General features: G+C 33.8%; 1 protein-coding gene across 7 annotated transcripts in view; it reads right to left on the bottom strand.

Moving 5' to 3' along the window:
• Window positions 1-19,837, bottom strand: part of ACAP2 (ArfGAP with coiled-coil, ankyrin repeat and PH domains 2) — a 172,251-nt gene that overhangs the window by 25,419 nt on the left and 126,995 nt on the right. For 2 of the 7 annotated variants that reach the window (XM_027537850.1, XM_027537888.1), the window contains exons 10-15: window positions 19,573-19,584; window positions 15,709-15,821; window positions 11,518-11,538; window positions 8,398-8,449; window positions 7,047-7,147; window positions 6,344-6,449 (exon numbers count right to left, since the gene is read on the bottom strand). In XM_027537850.1, the coding sequence (XP_027393651.1) occupies window positions 6,344-6,449; window positions 7,047-7,147; window positions 8,398-8,449; window positions 11,518-11,538; window positions 15,709-15,821; window positions 19,573-19,584 (405 nt within the window). The remainder of the gene's footprint in view (window positions 1-6,343; window positions 6,450-7,046; window positions 7,148-8,397; window positions 8,450-11,517; window positions 11,539-15,708; window positions 15,822-19,572; window positions 19,585-19,837) is intronic. The other 5 variants (XM_027537859.1, XM_027537898.1, XM_027537876.1 and 2 more) reach the window with 3 other exon arrangements.

The raw sequence follows: 19,837 nt of genomic DNA, 5'->3' as shown, positions 1-19,837 counted from the left end.
CACATGTCACCAAAGCCTCAGCCCTTCTGTACCCTTCCTTTAAGCTATCTTCACCAATTTTTAAAGGTAAGCCCTACCTGTCCTCTATACTATAGTGTTTATTTATTAGGAATTCAACTGTGCTAATATTTTTATTGAGATTTTAAAGTTCCTAAAATTATTCAAGTTACAAACTTAGGTAGATTTTAGGTTGGCCCTATCTCTATTTTTCCTGTAATCCCTACTATTCCTGGTGTACAATTCTGCTAACACAGGCATTTCAGCAATCCACCAGCTTCCTCATCAATATGATCTGGATACACATCTAAATTTGTTCCTTCTCACAACTCCGCTAAAAACTAGAGAAATTTTTCAAGGCATCACATGAGTCCTTATTGGACAAAGGTGTGATAATTTGAATGTGAAAAAAGAGTAATTACCACAATTAATTGGGACCCATTATGTTTTTAAAAATCCGGGAGTTTATAATGATATCCCCCATAACATTTATCTGTCCCCACTTCAGGTAGCTAATAAATCAACCAAATGTGGTAATTAAAAGCAAAAATTTAAGCATCTCTTATTAAACTAACTAAATAGCTCCACTGATAAAGAAAACCTGTATTTCACATAAGAATGCAAGTTAATAAATGGATATGGGAAAAGAATTAGAAAATCATCATTTCGCAATTCCCAATACAATTACAAACTCAGCTACAAAACTAGTCAATGAATGGTTGATGGGGACGAGACTTTATAGGGTTAAAGTAAGACAAAGTAGATTTGTTATACAAAGCAATGAAGTATTAATAGACTGGGAACAAGAAAGGAAATGCACCACGACAATGAAGGGATCACACTGGCCTCTCCCTAATCCACCATGTCTGCTTTATCTTCACGAAGAAGATTTTAGCATTAGCAATGGTTGGGTAACAATACTGTATTTCTCTCATTGTAACACGAAGTATACACATCACCTATGTTGCAGTCTATGACAAGGAATTCTGGAACAGAAAGTCTAACCTTTTCAGCAAGTCATTGTCATGGAAAAAAAAAAAGGAACTATTCTAGATTGAAAGACAAGGAACATTGGACTAGATGCTATGCCCAGTCACAAAAAAGATCCTACTTTGTAAAACAGGTTGTAAAAGACATTTTTAGGATAACTGGAGACATCTGAAGTGAGTTACAGACGATATTCAGAAATTACTATTTAGTGTGGAATGACATGATACCTGTAATCTACTTTAAAAACTTTCCCATTTTATTGTTTTCCTCTATTTCTTTGCATTGATCACTGAGGAAGGCTTTCTTATCTCTCCTTGCTGTTCTTTGGAACTCTGCATTCAAGTGGGTATATCTTTCCTTTTCTCCTCTGCTTTTCACTTCTCTTCTTTTCACAGCTATTTGTAAGGCCTCCTCAGACAGCCATTTCACTTTTTTGAATTTCTTTTCCTTGGGGATGGTCTTGATTCCTGTCTCCTGTACAATGCCACGAACCTCCGTCCATAGTTCATCAGACACTCTGTCTATCAGATCTGTATAGTCATAAGGGATTTGATTTAGGTCATACCTGAATGGTCTAGTGGTTTTCCCTACTTTCTTCAATTTCAGTCTGAATTTGGCAATAAGGAGTTCATGGTCTGAGCCACAGTCAGCTCCCAGTCTTATTTTTGCTGACTATATAGAGCTTCTCCATCTTTGGCTGCAAAGAATATAATCAATCTGATTTCGGTGTTGACCATCTGGTGATGTCCATGTGTAGAGTCTTCTCTTGTTTTGTTAGAAGATGGTGTTTGCTATGACCAGTGCATTCTCTTGGCAAAACTCTATTAGGCTTTGCCTGCTTCATTCTGTACTCCAAGGCCAAATTTGCCTGTTACTCGTTTCTTGAATTCCTACTTTCGCATTCCAGTTCCCTATAAAGAAAAGGATATCTTTTGGGGGTGTTAGTTCTAGAAGGTCTTGTAGGCCTTCAGAGAACTGTTCAGCTTCTTCAGCATTACTGGTTGGGGCATAGACTTGGATTACAGTGATACTGAATGGTTTGCCTTGGAAACGAACAGAGATCATTCTGTCATTTTTGAGACTGCATCCAAGTACTGCATTTCAGACTCTTTTGTTGACTATGATGGCTACTCCATTTCTTCTAAGGGATTCCTGCCCGCAGTAGTAGATATAATGGTCATCTGAGTTAAATTCACCCATTCTAGTCCATTTTAGTTCTCTGATTCCTAGAATGTTGACGTTCACTCTTGCCATCTCCTGTTTGACCACTTCTAATTTGCCTGGATTCATGGACCTAACATTCTAGGTTCCTATGCAATATTGCTCTTTACAGCATCTGACCTTGCTTCTATCACCAGTCCTATCCACAACTGGGTGTTGTTTTAGCTTTGGCTCCATCCCTTCATTCTTTCTGGAGTTATTTCTCCATGGATCTCCAGTAGCATATTGGAGTGGCACCAGTGGCACCTACTGACCTGGGGAGTTCATCTTTCAGTGTCCTATCTTTTTGCCTTTTCATACTGTTCATGGGGTTCTCAAGGCAAGAATACTGAAGTGGTTTGCCATTCCCTTCTCCAGTGGACCATGTTCTGTCAGCCTTCCTCAGCGGTCAATGCAAAGAAATAGAGGAAAATAACAGAATGGGAAAGACTAGAGATCTCTTCAAGAAAATTAAAGATACCAAAGGAACATTTCATGCAAAGATGGGCTCAATAAAGGACAGAAACGGTAGGGACCTAAAGGAAGCAGAAGATATTAAGAAGAGGTGGCAAGAACACACAAAAGAACTGTACAAAAAAGAACTTCACGACCCAGATAATCATGATAGTGTGATCACTCACCTAGAGCCAGACATCCTGGAATGTGAAGTCAAGTGATGCTTAGGAAGCATCACTACGAACAAAGCTAGCAGAGGTGATGGAATTCCAGTGGAGCTATTTCAAATCCTGAAAGATGATGCTGTGAAAGTGCTGCACTCTATATGCCAGCAAATCTGGAAAACTCAGCAGTGGCCACAAGACTGGAAAAGGTCAGTTTTCATTCCAATCCCAAAGAAAGGCAATGCCAAAGAATGTTAAAACTACTGCACAATTGCACTCATCTCACACACTATAAAGTAATGCTTAAAATTCTCCAAGCCAGGCTTCAGCAATACGTGAACCAGAAGTTCAAGCTGGTTTTAGAAAAGGCAGAAGAACCACCAGAGATCAAATTGCCAACATCTGCTGTATCATCAAAAAATCAAGAGAGTTCCAGAAAAACATCTATTTCTGCTTTTATTGACTATGGCCAAAGCCTTCAACTCTGTGGATCACCATAAACTGTGGAAAATTCTTCAAGAGATGGGAAGACCAGACCACCTGACCTGCCTCTTGAGAAACCTATATGCAGGTCAGGAAGCAACAGATAGAACTAGACATGGAACAACAGACTGGTTCCAAATAGGAAAAGAAGTACGTCAAGGCTGTATATTGTCACCCTGCTAATTTAACTTATATGCAGAGTACATCATGAGAAACGCTGGGCTGGATAAAGCACAAGCTGGAATCAAGATTGCCGGGAGAAATATCAATAACCTCAAATATGCAGATGACACCACCCTTATGGCAGGAAGTGAAGAGGAACTAAAAACCCTCTTGATGAAAGTGAAAGTGGAGAGTGAAAAAGTTGGCTTAAAGCTCAACATTCAGAAAACTAAGATCATGGCATCTGGTCCAATCACTTCATGGCAAATAGATGAGGAAACAGGGGAAACAGTGGCAGACCTTACTTCTGGGGGCTCCAAAATCACTGCAGATGGTGACTGCAGCCATGAAATTAAAAGACGCTTACTCCTTGGAAGGAAAGTTATGACCAACCCAGACAGCATATTGGAGAAGGCAATGGCAACCCACTCCAGTACTCTTGCCTGGAAAATCCCATGGACGGAGGAGCCTGGTGGGCTGCAGTCCATGGGGTCGCTAGGAGTCAGACACGACTGAGCGACTTCACTTTCACTTTCATGCATTGGAGAAGGAAATGGCAACCCACTCCAGTGTTCTTGCCTGGAGAATCCCAGGGACGGGGGAGCATGGTGGGCTGCCATCTCTGGGGTTGCACAGAGTCGGACACAACTGAAGCGACTTAGCAGCAGCAGACAGCATATTAAAAAGCAGAGACATTGCTTTGCCAACAAAGATCCGTCTAGTCAAGGCTATGGTTTTTCCAGTGGTCATGTATGGATGTGAGAGTTGGACCATTAGGAAAGCTGAGCACCGAAGAATTGATGCTTTTGAACTGTGGTGTTGGAGAAGACTCTTGAGAGTCCCTTGGACTGCAAGGAGATCCAACCAGTCCATCCTAAAGGAGATCAGTCCTAGGTGTTCATTGGAAGGACTGATGTTGAAGCTGAAACTCCAGTACTTTGGCACCTGATGCAAAGAGCTGACTCTTTTGGAAAGACCCTGTTGCTGGGAAAGATTGAGGGCAGGAGGAGAAGGGGATGACAGAGGATAAGATGGTTGGATGGCATCACCGACTCAATGGACTTGGGTTTGGGTGGACTCCGGGAGTTGGTGATGAACAGGGAGGCCTGGCGTGCTGCTATTCATGGGGTCGCAAAGAGTCAGACATGACTAAGTGACTGAACTGAAATGAACTTAAGAAACTCATGGTTTTTTAATTTAAAAAAACAAAAAACATTTATCCATAAGAATATGGATAACAGAAAAGAAAATAAGGGCAACAAAATTCGGGGAGCTGCAAAGTGGCTGGATGAATTGTAACAGAGTAGACCAAGGCAAAATCTAAGGAAATTTTAAGAAAAATCTAAGAGTTCATCAATTTACATCACATAAAAGACAAAAGGCTCAAGGATTTGTACCAGTTAATCTTGGAAGTGGGGATGAAAATAGGAGAAATTATTAAGAAAAAGTTAGATCAGGGGTCCCCTCCCCAATGCTGCCATTAGTGAACTGTTCTCTACAAAGACATACAAATGACAAGAGGTTCATTCACTGAGAAAGAAAACAGAAAGTTACTAGATGGCATTTACCTAAAAGGAGGTAAGCACAGGATTAAATGAACGTATATATAACTGAATGCTGGGTTCCCCAGGAATTAACTCCCAGCCAGTCCTTTACCTCTACACAGGAGAACAGTGAGTCTTCTCTGGGGAATCTTAGCTGAAAAGATTCCAAAGATCCTAACTCGAATTGTTCCTCAACAAATGGTCCACACTTTAGTGAACCTCACCGTCAACAAAGTCCTATGTTCTTACAGCAAATGCAACCAGGCACAGATAACAAGATAGCCAAGGAAAGCCCCTAATAAAATGGTTCTCAACACTGCTTGAACAGAGAAATCACTTATTAGTAGAAAGCTTTTAAAAATATTGATGCCTGGGCCCCAACTCCAATCAACTGTTCTGGGGTGGTACCTAAGCACTGGGATTTTTTAAAACTTCCTGTATTATTATACTGTGCAGTCACAATTAAGAAACACAAATCTAATACTGCATGCATGAAAAAAGAACAGGTTTATGTATATAAACATTCAGTAAACAAAAAGAAACTCTTCAAAATTAAATATGCACTAGCACAACTGGAATATTCAATAGAAGGTTTGGAAGACTAACTGGTAAAATCTCCCAGATTGCAGAGCCAAAAAAAAAAAAAAAACACACATACACACAAAAAAGAAATCATAAGACCAGTCCAAAAATTTCAGAAAAAGAAAACAAAGAAATTGGAGAGGAGGAATATTAAAGATTGGTGACAAGAAAGACTCCAACAGCAACTCTGGAAACAAGAAAACACTGCCATTAAAATTCTTAAGAATAATCACTACCAACCTAAAAATTCCACACTTAACCAAACTAAAAATGTGAGGATAGAATAAAGACATTTTTCATTTCTTAGGACTCACTCATGGCCTTGCTCAAAAGAGTCTGTAAACTTACTGGGTAGCTAACACCAGACTACAACGCCAGACTCTATATTCAGCTTATCTTCTCCAGGGAGATTTCAACTAAAAAATATGAGCTTTCCTTTTTTTTTGCTTTTCACCCAGTTTTAGTGTTTACCTTTCACATTCACTGTTTTATTAGATTAATAAAATATTTGAGGAAAAATAGTTGCATCAGAATACCTGAGACACATATTCAAATACTGGATTAAACATACACTGAAATATTGGAATTAAAAGAAAAGTCAAGAGAAATAAACAAGAAACTAAATGTATAATTTAAAAATCAAACCCATTTCAATACAAAAAAATCATCCTCCATAAAAAAAGAATGTTATAATCATGCAATGTTGCAATTAAAATTAAAAACTTTGGCAAAATATCACTTTGTATTGCAGTACTGTTTACTAACCTCTGATTCATCACCCTTCTCTCTGTAAGCAGTAGCAATACTGGTCTGAACAGCCTTAATCCATGCCTGGCGCAGCTTTTCAGAATCCGCCTGAAGCATACAACTTCTAAAAGGAAATAACATTGTTTTCTCAGACACTAAATTAACCCAAAAAATAAGGTTTATTTTTTATTAACTTTGCTATATAATAATTTTCTAATAAAAAATACTGTGTTGAAAGGTTTTATTTCACTAAATTTAGGTTGTATGTTCATAAAGAAATCAAGAAGTCAATGAAATAAATTATCTACTGAAAACAAATCACCTATTCTGTGTATTAAAAAAACAAACTTTAAATTTGCCACATAAAATAACATTAATATTTTTCATTGGGTAGACATATGAAATAATAAGTTATCAAAGAAATTTACCTGATATATGACTTCAGCTCATTACCATGACAGTTAAAATGTTTCCATATAGCCATAGTAATCATCAGAATTTAAGGACTATGCTACTGCGTAAAAGTTACATAAATATCTGACTTGTTGTAACCATTAATATGTGTGTAATCATTCATAATTCAAATTTAATTTGAGAACACTTTTTTCCCCTTTAGCTCTTACAGTCACAACTGTAACAAATCTTTCTGTATTCTGGAAAGTTCTTTAAGACAAGCTGTAGAAACACAAAAACAACTCTCAAATTCTTTGGAACTGCTCACTTTGTTGGAGAGACCACCTCAAAGCAGAATCGCCGTTCTATGTCCTCACAGTGTTTCACTGTGCAGAGCCTGAGGTCCTCCACCACCACAGTGGGGTTATCCTACAACAAGGAAACAAACTCCCATATTTATCAACCTAGGCTTTAAATGTCACTACCTATGAAAACATACTAAAAACAGTACTTGAAATAAATGGTCTAATTTTAAAGGTTTATATTTATCTTATTTTAGATCAGAAATAGGAGTTATCAATATAGATATAACTAATTCCGTATAAAGGTAATTATGTCCTGTTAATTTTATCTGCCTCATAAAATTGCTATATAAGAATTCAATGAAATAGTTCATATAAACTTAGTCCAACACTTCATAGTTAATTAGCAGGTGCTCAATAAATGTTAGCTTCCTGTTAATTTTCTTCCATTTTCTTTCAAATCGATTTTTCTCCTGATCCCCTCACATATAATAAAAGCCACTCTCCTCCAAAAAAGAAGCCTTTCATGAGTCTAGTTTTAATAACTGAAAGAAAAATAAAAAGCTTATACATGCTTCTTAAAATATCTAAGAAAATGAGAATTTTTAAAATCATTTTTTAGTACTTAATAAAAATAAAAACTCAAAACCAAGCTTATCTGGGTAGAAAAAAACATAAACTGAATAGTTAAAGAATTTGTATGGAATAAACCTGCTACCATAGAACCTAGCAAGTAAAATCTCACATTGTGTCATCTCAAGAGCAAAGTAGGTGGGTATTTGAAATTTACAGCTGAACATATTATTCATAAAGGTTAATTAGGTAAAAATCAAATCATTAACTAATAGTTCTTTTCTCTAATTATCTTTAACATTATCAAATCACATATAATCTCATCATACCTTTCCGTTAAATGAAAATACCTCACTCAAAATCAGGCTCAAGAAAACAAAAACATAAAAATAATATTAACAAATTTAGAAGTTTCTATTTAAATTAATTCAAGCTTATATTTTAATGTAATTGTTAACCCTTCTCTATTATCACTTTTGGCCCTAAAGTGATATTTCTTAAACACAACCTTGCCTTTAGCACCAAAACAGTATTAGGGAATTCCTGTCTCACAAATGGACAAAGAAGCATGTGAAGAAATAAAAGTAGTAATCCTGAAATACAGAACAATCCATCTCAAAGATAGGAATTAAGAATTCAGGGAACAATACTGATACTTTCCACTCCTGAGTCCTTTTATACATATCCAAACATAAAACAAATGATAATTTTGCACACATACATATTTATGAACTTGCTATACCAATAAAAACTGAAGTGGAGGATTCAATGGTTTTTCACTTAATTACTTAATAAAACACCTACCTTAAACTTTTTCTGGTAAACCAACTGATTATTCTGTATTGAAAACCAGCGTCTAAATAAATATAAAACAGATTACATTTTCACAAACATAATTTATTTCAGTTGTTGTCAGAAACAAAATATTTGAGAAAGTACTAGAAAATCAGTTTATAGTAATTAAGTTTTTAGAAGAGCATTGTTTTATTTTGCTTTATATAAACTGATGTCAATGAGATAATTACTGAAACTAAAATTTTCAGGCAATTTTAAAACCACAGAATAAGAAAATAAAACTACCATATTTTTTATTCATTTTTATGTCAGAAATTTATACCCTAACAAAAGTTGTTATACTTTGTGCCATTACCAATAATAATTTTTTAAAAATTAAAAATTTAGCTTTGTGAGCATCCCCAAAAATAACTAAAGCTTTCCCCCAAAATAATTTGCTTGTTATAAAGTAGAAATAAATTTATATTATAAATAAGACTATTTATTTGTATACAATAAAAGACTGAAACAAATGGTGCTTTGTTTTCAACCTTTCTGCACCCCATTCAACAAGCATTTGATCTGTAAAGCAAACATCCTTTTAGAAATGATATCAAATAGGAGATTGTCGCCAATTCACTTGGCCTTACTTTCATATAAAATACTTCTTAGCAGAAAAGTCAAAGTTATTACTAAAAATGAGTCACCCAATTATTTATATTGTTCTGCTCATTACTGTAAATTAATTGGCATTTTACTTGCAATCTTCTTTAGAAGAAAAAACTAACCTGTGTATGGCATATTTACTAATTCTAATTTATTAAAACAATAAAAGACCTGAAGACTCAAAAAAAAAAAAAAAAAATCACAGCCAAAAGCCATTCATAAAAGGAAGCAAAAATTCTCATCAAGCATGAAAGGTAAAACAATATTTGAGTCATTATTTTAAAATTAGTTACATGTGAGATGATTTCTATTGTAAACATTAGTTATTAATCTATTAGCAGATAGAGATTCTACCTTTTCATTGATACTAATACAAAGCACTAAAAATTGTATTTAGACATGTTTAGAACTTCTATTTCAAAAAATTTAAGTTAATTCTCCAAGGCTGAGAAAATGATTAGATGCTTTTCTATTTTTAAGCTAGACAGATTGTTAGGTTTTCTTGCTATTTAAAAAGGCATTCACCTTTACCATTAAAATACAGATCTGTTAAACAAGCATCTAGGTAAAAACCAAGTAGGTTGCCTCTAAACGCAAATCATCAAGAGATGGGCTAGAAAAGGAAGAACTTCTGGGTCTCTTTGTTCTGGGACACATGGTTGGTTAGAAATGTTAAAGGAAATACCTCCAAACAAACAAAATGGTGCAGCCCTGCCACATGGGATGACATGCAATGGAAACAATCTCTGATATTGATTAAAGTATTAATTAAAAAATCATTTGAAATAAACTATATTAATAAAAATTCTTACGTTTTATATATAGTAATACTATATAATTTGATGAAAAACTACGAAGAATTTCACTGAACAATGGAAAAACATCCAGGTAAACTTTTCATGCTTCTGAGGTCATCAGAAAGTAAATTTCTTTTGACCTGCTGAATCTTAGAATAATAGCCTCTAAACATAAAAACAAAATACTAGATAAAAACTTATGGTTTTTATGTTAGATTCTGTTTGATTATTAACTTTATAGATCATTTATATTTCTGAAACTTAGTTCCCCTGCCATTTATCTGCTTATGAGGAACTTTCTCACATCACCAATTTTTGTTTATATTATAAATTCAAGACACTTTGAATTCATCTTAATTTGATATTTCCTAAGTGAAAAAAATCACAACTATCCCGGGTAGAAAAAAATTTTAATTGCCAAACTCAGTATGTCTTATGGTACTATCTCCCCTCCTCTACCATTAAAAAAAAAAAGCTAACTATACTCATTTATATTGATCAAGACTTTAATCAGGTGAGCAAAATAAAATATAATCTTTGCTCCTATAGAATAACTCTAGTTATTATTAAGACCTCCAATAAAGGGAAAAATATTCACAATCTACAGGATATGGAAAAATATTTAATATTTCAAGCTCACGCCACTTGCAATTTGAAGATACTTTAAAAGGTAATTAAATAATAAAAAAGACATATGTTGGAAAGCATTATGCTGACAACTATACTATATTCTACAAGATTCATAAACTGACCAAAAAGCCAAAATATAAGTATTCAAAAGCGAAATTTTTTTGGTTTTAAGAAAACTAAGACACCAATTTATATCTATCTCAAATTGAGACAACTCAATAAAAATTTTAGACCAAAATTATACATTCATAAACAAATATTAGTTTTTAAATATCAATGAGAGCTTCTATATGACAAAATTGGGGAGGGAATACATCAAAAAATAAATCAAGTATCTTTTATAATTTTTGAACACTAGTCCCAGGACTTACTTAAAATCAAGAACATGGGTAAAAGCAAAACTTTTAAATCTTTATCACTCTTTATCTTTAAAAGTAGAAGCTTTATCACTAAAATCATACAAATGATAGGTTCATGTGCAGATTCATATAGGTGCCAAATAGTGAACATTTAATAACATTGAAAGCTTGAATATATATATGTTCCTTTATTTAAAATTCAATTTAATTTTCACAAGGAAAAAGACCAAAGTGGTAAAACAAACAAAAAAGCTAGGAATTGGCAATGTTTCCTTTAAACATAATTAATAAGGTGATTACCAAAGAGACTAATACCTAATTACCATTTCAAAAATTTAAAAAGCATTTACTAGCTCATTTCCCCTAAAATATACATACCTACGTGTGTGTGTGTACACATACACACATATATACATACTCGTAGTACTTGTATTACTGAAGTTATGTCTTCTTTGGACAACTATTTACACATCAAATGTTCCTTTCCAGATTAAAACAAATTGAGGATGTAAGCAATGAAAAGGTATAATTCTGTTCCTCAAATAAGATATTTACATTTTCTTCTCAGTTTAAAACATAAAGAGACTTTATATCCATTGCAAGTAATCCAACTGAAATGCAGGTTAATTACGAGCTTTCTCGTGCCAAAGAGGAAGTTGGAGTAAGGCAGGGGTGAGGGGAAGGAAGCCATTTGGTACCTGATATGATCGGGCTTTTTCCTGTCATGTGAAAAAATGGGGCAGGATTAAAACATAAGGGAAAGGTGGTAAAAGAATGAAAACGCAAATGTGCAAAATAAGCAAAGGACTAGCATGATATGAAAATAAAGCAAGAATTAAAGGAACCAGCTTAAGCTCATAACCTAACAAAAGAATCAAAAATATCTGTTGCATTTTGCTGATACTTTATATATATATAAATATGCATTTATACAACTAATTCCAACTCTTAGGAATCTGAAAGGCTAATATTTTACAAATATTCAAAATATTCTTCAAAGCATTATGGCAGAGAAAATTCTGTACAGTCTATAATTCTTGAGAATAGTCGCACACTCTACTATTATTGGGAGTTATCTACCTCTATGGTTTTAGCTCTAAAATACAAATAATACCTTTCTTCATCTTAAAAAATTAAAGGAAACAATCACTACAGCTATGTCTACATAAACCTGAAACAAATGAGAACATTTCAACATGAAAAGCTCCTCCCACCGGCTCACCCTCTTTTCATCAAATGACAGTAGACACTCTAAGGCCACACGTAAGTAGAGTTTATCTTTAATCTAAGTATACACTTCTTACTTGTATCTGTACTAGAAACAGAATACTTTGCTTTAAGATACTGTATAATGAATGCACTTTATGCTTTTAGCTACATTTTCCAGTTTAACAAAGACTGAGCATAGTGTTAATTATTCCACTTCCTTATTAGTTTTAACAGTTCAGTACTAAATACTGCTAATATTTAATTATTTTTATTGTTCCTTCATACTTTCTAAATTTATCATGAAAAGCAAAAGAGAAATATAGGTATTAATAATCCATCTAGCTCTGACTTGAGCTTGAAATGAAGTTGCGACACTGAGAAGATGGCCTGGAAAGACTATTTTATAGATATAACATCTTCAAAAAATATATATTACAGACATTAAAAAATCTTAAGAGACACTACAAATTAGAAATCTGAAACCAACCAGAAACAAGCTCAACAATTCACATAAGACATAAAATGTTTCACATCTTACACCATTTCATTCATACCACATAACAATACCATCTCTTTGGTTAAATTTCAGATTATAGAATGACGCTTTCAAAATATACTTAGATTTAATGAAATACAGCATCAGGTTTTAAAACTAACTGGAAATTCCTAGTCAAATTCACATTTCTCTCAGGAAGATCTTTTTTAAAAGCTGACTCTGAAATATGTGTGCTTCTATTCCATAAAGCTATAGACAATAGGAAATTTGTCAACACTGAAACCTCTCAGAGTGACTACAAGAAAGTATGTTTCCTAAAACTAATCCACAAACAATCTTTAAAAAAAAAAAAGTGGGCAGAAAAAAATCTGTACGCTTGAACAGTTGAATTCCTGAGTTTTTGTAGTTAAGGCACAAATATCACAAATACACAGTCTTTTATTCAGAGGGTAATAAAATATATTAAATTAAGCTGGACAGAGAACTAACTAGACAAGTAGGAAAGAGTCTGAGATCATATATAGGTAAAAGGAAAATATCTGCAAATATTTCCTGAGACTAGATTTTTGGTAACCTCATACAAAAAAAAATTTAGATACATTCCAAATTTTTAAAATTGAAAAGCAGAAGGGAATTCTAAGTAACATTTAAGAGACTTCTCTTTCTTCTCCCTTTTATAGTTATTCACCTATAACCTATAAAATACTTAAGACTTTTGTTAAAAGGTTTTTGACTTCTGTCTTTGAAAAGAGTTTTATATGTTTATATGCTACATTACTTACAAGTCTGCTTTTAATTAGTGTTTTCATCAAAATAGTCTTTAAAGGTATATGAAAATGAATAACTTGCTATCTATAATTTATTCCTAATAATGCAAATGCATTAGGGAAGTTTTTAAAAATAGTTTTTAAACTATTTTTGTTGTTGTTTTTACCAAAGCTGTATCTTATCTTATGAAAATACAGATTGTTTGGAATTTTCATAGCAAGTTTCCTAAAACGCCAGGTTCTGAGCCTCAATTTTGTCACAAACCAAGTATGTGACCTTGAATGAGCAAACATGTCCCTGCACTTCCATCTTCTTTACTAAATATCAGGGTGTTAACTACAATCTATGATTTTAATCAATAACTGCTATCCTACCATATAGAAATGGCATCTCCTTTAAAAGGTGGCCTCATTTTCAAAGTTATTATCATTCTTACTTGGCAAATGATAGGTAACATATCTGCAATTGAGAATTTAATAGCTATTCTCTACTTAATTTTAATTATGGTTTAATGTCTATGCCAATTAATAAAATTCATGAAACATATAAGAACAAAAAGATACATGCCTGAATCAATTAATTTTCTTCTGTTGTCCTAAATGGGAATGTAATTTTCCACGAAATTTGTGGGAAAATGTGCTTCATTTTGAAGTCTGTGAGCATTTCTGATTAAGAGTACTCCATGGAAGTTCATTTAATTTCTTCTTAACACAATGGTATGGTTTTTATGGATTTATTGTATTTTCACTGTGTTAAATTTTAAGAAGGTTGTTTTGAAATCTGAAGGTTAAAATTCAATTCTAACATTACACCTCATGAAATTGTACTGGTTGAAAACTCTTTATTAAAAAAATTTGACAATCACACTATTTCTTCTATTAATTTCCTACTGTGGCCAGGGAAATTTGCCAGGAAAGGCTTAAAAGATTACTGGCTTAATTTTTACAGTTTAGAAAACAAAATTTCAATTTTACATTTTTACTTTACAATCGTTAAAACCTTCTTTCTTAATTAGGCCATCTGAGTAGATCCTCCTATATTCATGCATTACTTTTAAAGTCCTACATCACTCAAAGAAACTTAATATCAAATACAATCACCATTCTTTCCCATTTATATTCATTCTCAGGTAAAGAAAAATTACTTCAAATACAACACACCATGTCCCATTTAAACATCTGACAATATCAAATGATAAAGAGATACTCAATGACATTGACACTAAATTGATACAAATAACATTGATACAGTGATACTAAAATGACATTTGAAAATATCAGTAAATATTTTTTGTATATAACCTCATCACCAAGAACTCAAAATAAGTGCACTGAGAATCCGTGTCAATATTTTGAATATTCAAGCAGAATGGTTTTCAGTTAAATTAATAAAAATGTATACCAAATTAAACTTACCAAGAAAATTCTATTTATTTTGCTAATGTCCACTTTTTTAAAAAAGAAAACAATCTTCTCTATCATTAAGTGAATTCATATCCTGTTCAAGTAGCAAATAAAATATATACATTCAACCAATAATATAATAGTAATTAAATCAATCAACCAGAATCTGATACTATTCTCAAGTATTACAAAATAATTTTTTTTTTTCCACTAAGGAGTTATCCTTGAATAAAAGACTAATCACTGCTATTCAGAAAGATGATCCCGAGACAATCACTCTTTCCTTTTGCCTTCATGTCTGAAATGATTTCACTTTATTAATACATGAGAAATATAATAAAATATTTTACACATTCATTTTAAAGATATTTACTTGATCAACATTTATTTTTAAAAATCAGTTTAGAAAAAAATATTTTTCAGTAGGCATCAAGTTAACAAAAAAGGAGCACCAGCTACCACATACACTTCACATATAAAACTCATCCCATATTCTAAAAAGCCTGGTTAAAGTTATTGAACAGATCTAAAAACCAGGATCACCTCACTTAAAGATTCACAAGCCAAAATTAAGTAAATATGTACATAAACACACATATAAAGGAGGAACCCAAAAAAGGAAAAACAGCCCACTTGTCTTATTCACCCATTATACTCAATATATAACTTGCAATCAGATCTATTTCATAACAAATATCAGAGGAAGCTCACATTTAAAAACTTATTCATTGTAGTAACCTAGTCATTACAAACCAAGCATTATAAAAATTCTCCTTGCTTCCCAATTTAAACTTTGCTTAAATTTTAGAATTTAGATTTGCTAGTGTTATTTTTCACTTGCTTCTTAAGGCCTTATTCCTAGAGGGGCAACTTATCTCCAATACACATAGTTCAGAAAAGTTACTAGGGACTGTGAATTTAGAGAATTATGAAGGAAAGAGTCACTAAATCATAGAGAAAGTCAGAAAACTGAGGATATGGAAAGAGCAAGACCAGTGTTTGAAATATATTACCTGTTCCAAGTTTTGAAGGCATTGCTGGCACGTTTGAACAGATAACCTTCCATAACAATGCCATTTGCAGCATCTACGTTATATTCTAGCTTAGAATCATCATTGGAGAAATCCTAAACAAAATAACACATTAAAAAGTTTGTATGGTTTTTACTGATTTCCCTAGACAAATCTATCCTAGAGAAACAGCTCAAACAGTAGAAAAGCATTGTATTAGGATAGTTAGATCAACAACATTCCTAAGTGGAGACCTAAATGTTCAGTAACAGAAGAATGCTTCAACATATTAACATATTGTAATTCAGTGGACTATTATGCAATAACACAAACGATTATACAGAATACACATTAAAAGAGAAAAGCAAATATAAAAATTTTATAAATTATATAACCTGGATAAATAAATTGTACACACTGTGATTAAAAGAACAAAATAATATGTATAAAAATAGACAAAGGGAACAACATGATATTCTATGCGTGTTGTTTTAAATGTTTTCATTTAATCCCAATATTGATGTGTCTGCTAACAATTTTTTAAAGGAATATATGTATTTCTACTTGGGATTAGTTAAATCTACCACTATTTTCTAAATATATTACTATTATGGTAGTTTTATATTGTTATAGTGTTATACTGTTTTTGGTAGAAACAATAACTCCACTATTTGGGGGTTCAAAAAAAGAAATACAAAAAGTTTATTTTTGCAAAGAAGAAGTACCACAGTGTGAAGTACGCATTCCTAGCTCACTTTTTTATAAGGATTATAAAATCACTCATAGTCATCTTCAATCATCTAACCATTCTAGTTTTCACTTGAATGCAATTCAAACTTTCAGTTTTCCTCCAAGGAGCCACTAAATTTTAAAACCAGAAATTCTATATTTAAAATATTTCCTGGTGACTTTCCAAAGTAATTTCAACAAAACTGAAAAATCATTGTGATCTCCAAATTGAAAACTCTAAAAATCGGTTTTGAAACTTCAAAATTACTTCTGGACCAATAAGCAAAATTAGAATGCTATACTATTAGAGAGGAGTAGACTTCCATCTTGAGAAAGATTTTGGTAGAGACTGGATGACCATCTGCCAAGAATGTTGGAATGCAGGGGCTCTGCACTGGAGGAGAAGCAGAGTGATAATCACCTACTGCTGCTGCTGCTAAGTCACTTCAGTCGTGTCTGACTCTGTGCGACACCATAGACCGAAGCCCACCAGGCTCCCCCATCCCTGGGATTCTCCATGCAAGAACACTGGAGTGGGTTGCCATTTCCTTCTCCAGTGCATGAAGGTGAAAAGTGAAAGTGAAGTCACTCAGTCGTGTCCGACTCTTAGTGACCCCATGGACTCCAGCCCACCAGGCTCCTTGGTCCATGGGATTTTCCAGGCAAGAGTACTGGAGTGGGGTGCCATTGCCTTCTCTGGATAATCACCTAAGAGCTTTCTAAATCTGAGAGTCCATGATGATGGGAAAAGGAGCTAGGCACATTTCAGAATTACACACAAACACTGTTGATATATCTCAAAACTTAATCGTGAAGGACATGATCATCCAAAATAATCAAATGAAATAATCTGTAAATGAACTGCTACATTTCTTTCTGCTTTTACTTTGGGGGAAAAAAATCAGGGAAATTTTAATTCCTTCATTTAAAATTTATTTGGAGCTATAATTTATTTAATTATGCTGACAAAATTAAATCAGCAATAGATATAATCGAGTTTGGCAACATTCCAAAGATTTCTCTGTAACATCAGGAGCTTGTCTTATCAGGAGAACTTGAAGCTTTGGTGCGGAGCCCAAGGAATATAAGTCAAGACAATGAAGGGACTCAAATGAGATTTTCCCTTTTGAAATTGCAAGCAAGACAAGAAGGACCACTACAAGCACTTTGATTCAGGATTATTTTGAAAGTCCTAGCCAGCAAGATAAACCAAAAGGAAAGGATTATTTGCAGACAATGTGACTGTACACATCCAAAAGAATTCAAAGGTATATTAGTGGTAGTAGTAAAGAGAGCTTAAAAAGACTATTACTGGTTTAAAAATCAACACACAAATATCAAATTTTATTCTAATAGACAACCAAAGTAAACAGTGAGAAAATATATTTTTAAAGGATAACATTTACAATAACATTTCCAATACAAGTATCTAGAAATACACCTACCAAAAGATAAAGAAAACGATGAAATTTTGTGAAGGATGTTTAAAAAAATGAATGAACAGAGAAATACTCAAGGCTCATGAACTGGAAGACATTTAAAATAAAGATATTAATTCTTCCCCAAATTCATTCACAGATCCAATGCAAAGCTATTTTTATGAAACCTGAAAAGCTGCTGTATTTATATGGAAATACAGAACGTTAGCAATTTACTTTTTAAGAAGGGAAGGTAGGAGGCTTTGCTTTGTTAGATTATCAAGATACGTTGTAAAGCTAAAGTAATTAAGATAGCATGGTATTGGTATAATTAAGACAAAAAGACCAATGAAACAGAATAGAGTCTGAAACAGACCTCACATGTATGGAAATGTCCTACATAAAAGAGTATACAACACTGAGTAGTTGGGGAAAAACAAACTTTTTAATAACTGAATCTAGATCATTTAGCTGGAGAAGGCAATGGCACCCCACTCCAGCACTCTTGCCTGGAAAATCCCATGGATGGAGGAGCCTGGTGGGCCACAGTCCATGGGGTCGCTAAGAGTCAGACAAGACTCAGCGACTTCACTTTCACTTTTTACTTTCATGCATTGAAGAAGGAAATGGCAACCCACTCCAGTGTTCTTGCCTGGAGAATCCCAGGGACAGGGGAGCCTTGTGGGCTGCCGTCTATGGGGTCTCACGGAGTCGGACACGACTGAAGTGACTTAGCAGCAGCAGCAGCAGCAGCAAATCATTTAGCCACCAATGGGAAAATAAAAGGAAAGTGGATCTCTACCTCAAACTACACACACACACACACAATCACAGACTGATTAAAGGCCTAGATATAAAAAGCAAAGCTTCCCAGGTGGTGCTAGTGGGAAGAAGAATCCTCCTGCCAAAGACGCAGACTCAAACCCTGGATTGTGAAGAGAGCATGAAAACCCACTGCAGTATTCTTGCCTGGAGATTCCCATGGACAGAAGCCTGGCAGGTTACAGTCCATAGAGTCTCAAAGAGTCAGACACAACTGAAGTGACCTAGCATGCATGCACAAACACAAGATTTTACAGGAGATACACTGTTGTGATCTTGGGTTGGGAAGGACACAAAAGGCACCTAACAGAAAAGATATTTTTAAAACTATGTGAAAATTTAAAATGTGTATACCCCAAAGTGGGACTAATGTCTAGAATATTTGAGGATACGATCAACAGTTAGTTAGACAACCTGGTGGAAAAATGGGAGAAAGACTAACAGACATTTAACAAGGAAGATATCCAAATGACCAATAAACATCAGAGAAGGTCATTAGTGACTAAAGCATAAATTAAAACCACAAGATGTCCATATCTACCCACCAAAATAGGCAAAAAATTGAAAACTCTCGCAATATGATGAGGTGGCAAGGAGCAATGGGAACTCTCACACAGTTCTGCTTACCAGGAACGGTATAACATTTTGAAAAATAACAGCATTATCTACTAACATGGAACATATACACACACATGCACATACGCTATGATCCAGCAATTTTATTCCTAGGTCTAAATCTATCAGAAATTCGTGCACATATCCAAAAGGCATGTACATGAATGTGCACTGCACCACTGTTTCTTCAACTGATTGATTTCAATTCCAAAAAGTCTAAATAATTACATTAGACATACTTTTCCTTGCTTTTTAGTTTGATTAGGTCTTATCCTTTTTTTACCTGTAATGCAGCCTTGGGTCAGCATTTAAGGGCAAAAAAAAAAAGATTAAGTATTCATAATAAGCAAAAACAGCATTACTCTCTTTAAGGAAAACAATAACTGACCACTATTTAAAATCTAATTCATTAATCAGATTTAATAATCTACTACTCTTGGACATTCAGTATGACACTGACATACACTAGGGAAAGGTATTAAAAGATGCATAAGCCTGGTGGACACGACTGAACTGAACTCAACTGAATATTCATTAAATAATCCAGT

The sequence above is a fragment of the Bos indicus x Bos taurus genome, chromosome 1, assembly GCF_003369695.1.
Source record: "Bos indicus x Bos taurus breed Angus x Brahman F1 hybrid chromosome 1, Bos_hybrid_MaternalHap_v2.0, whole genome shotgun sequence".
Classification (NCBI taxonomy): Eukaryota; Metazoa; Chordata; class Mammalia; order Artiodactyla; family Bovidae; genus Bos; species Bos indicus x Bos taurus.
This window is presented reverse-complemented; position numbering and strand designations above follow the sequence as displayed.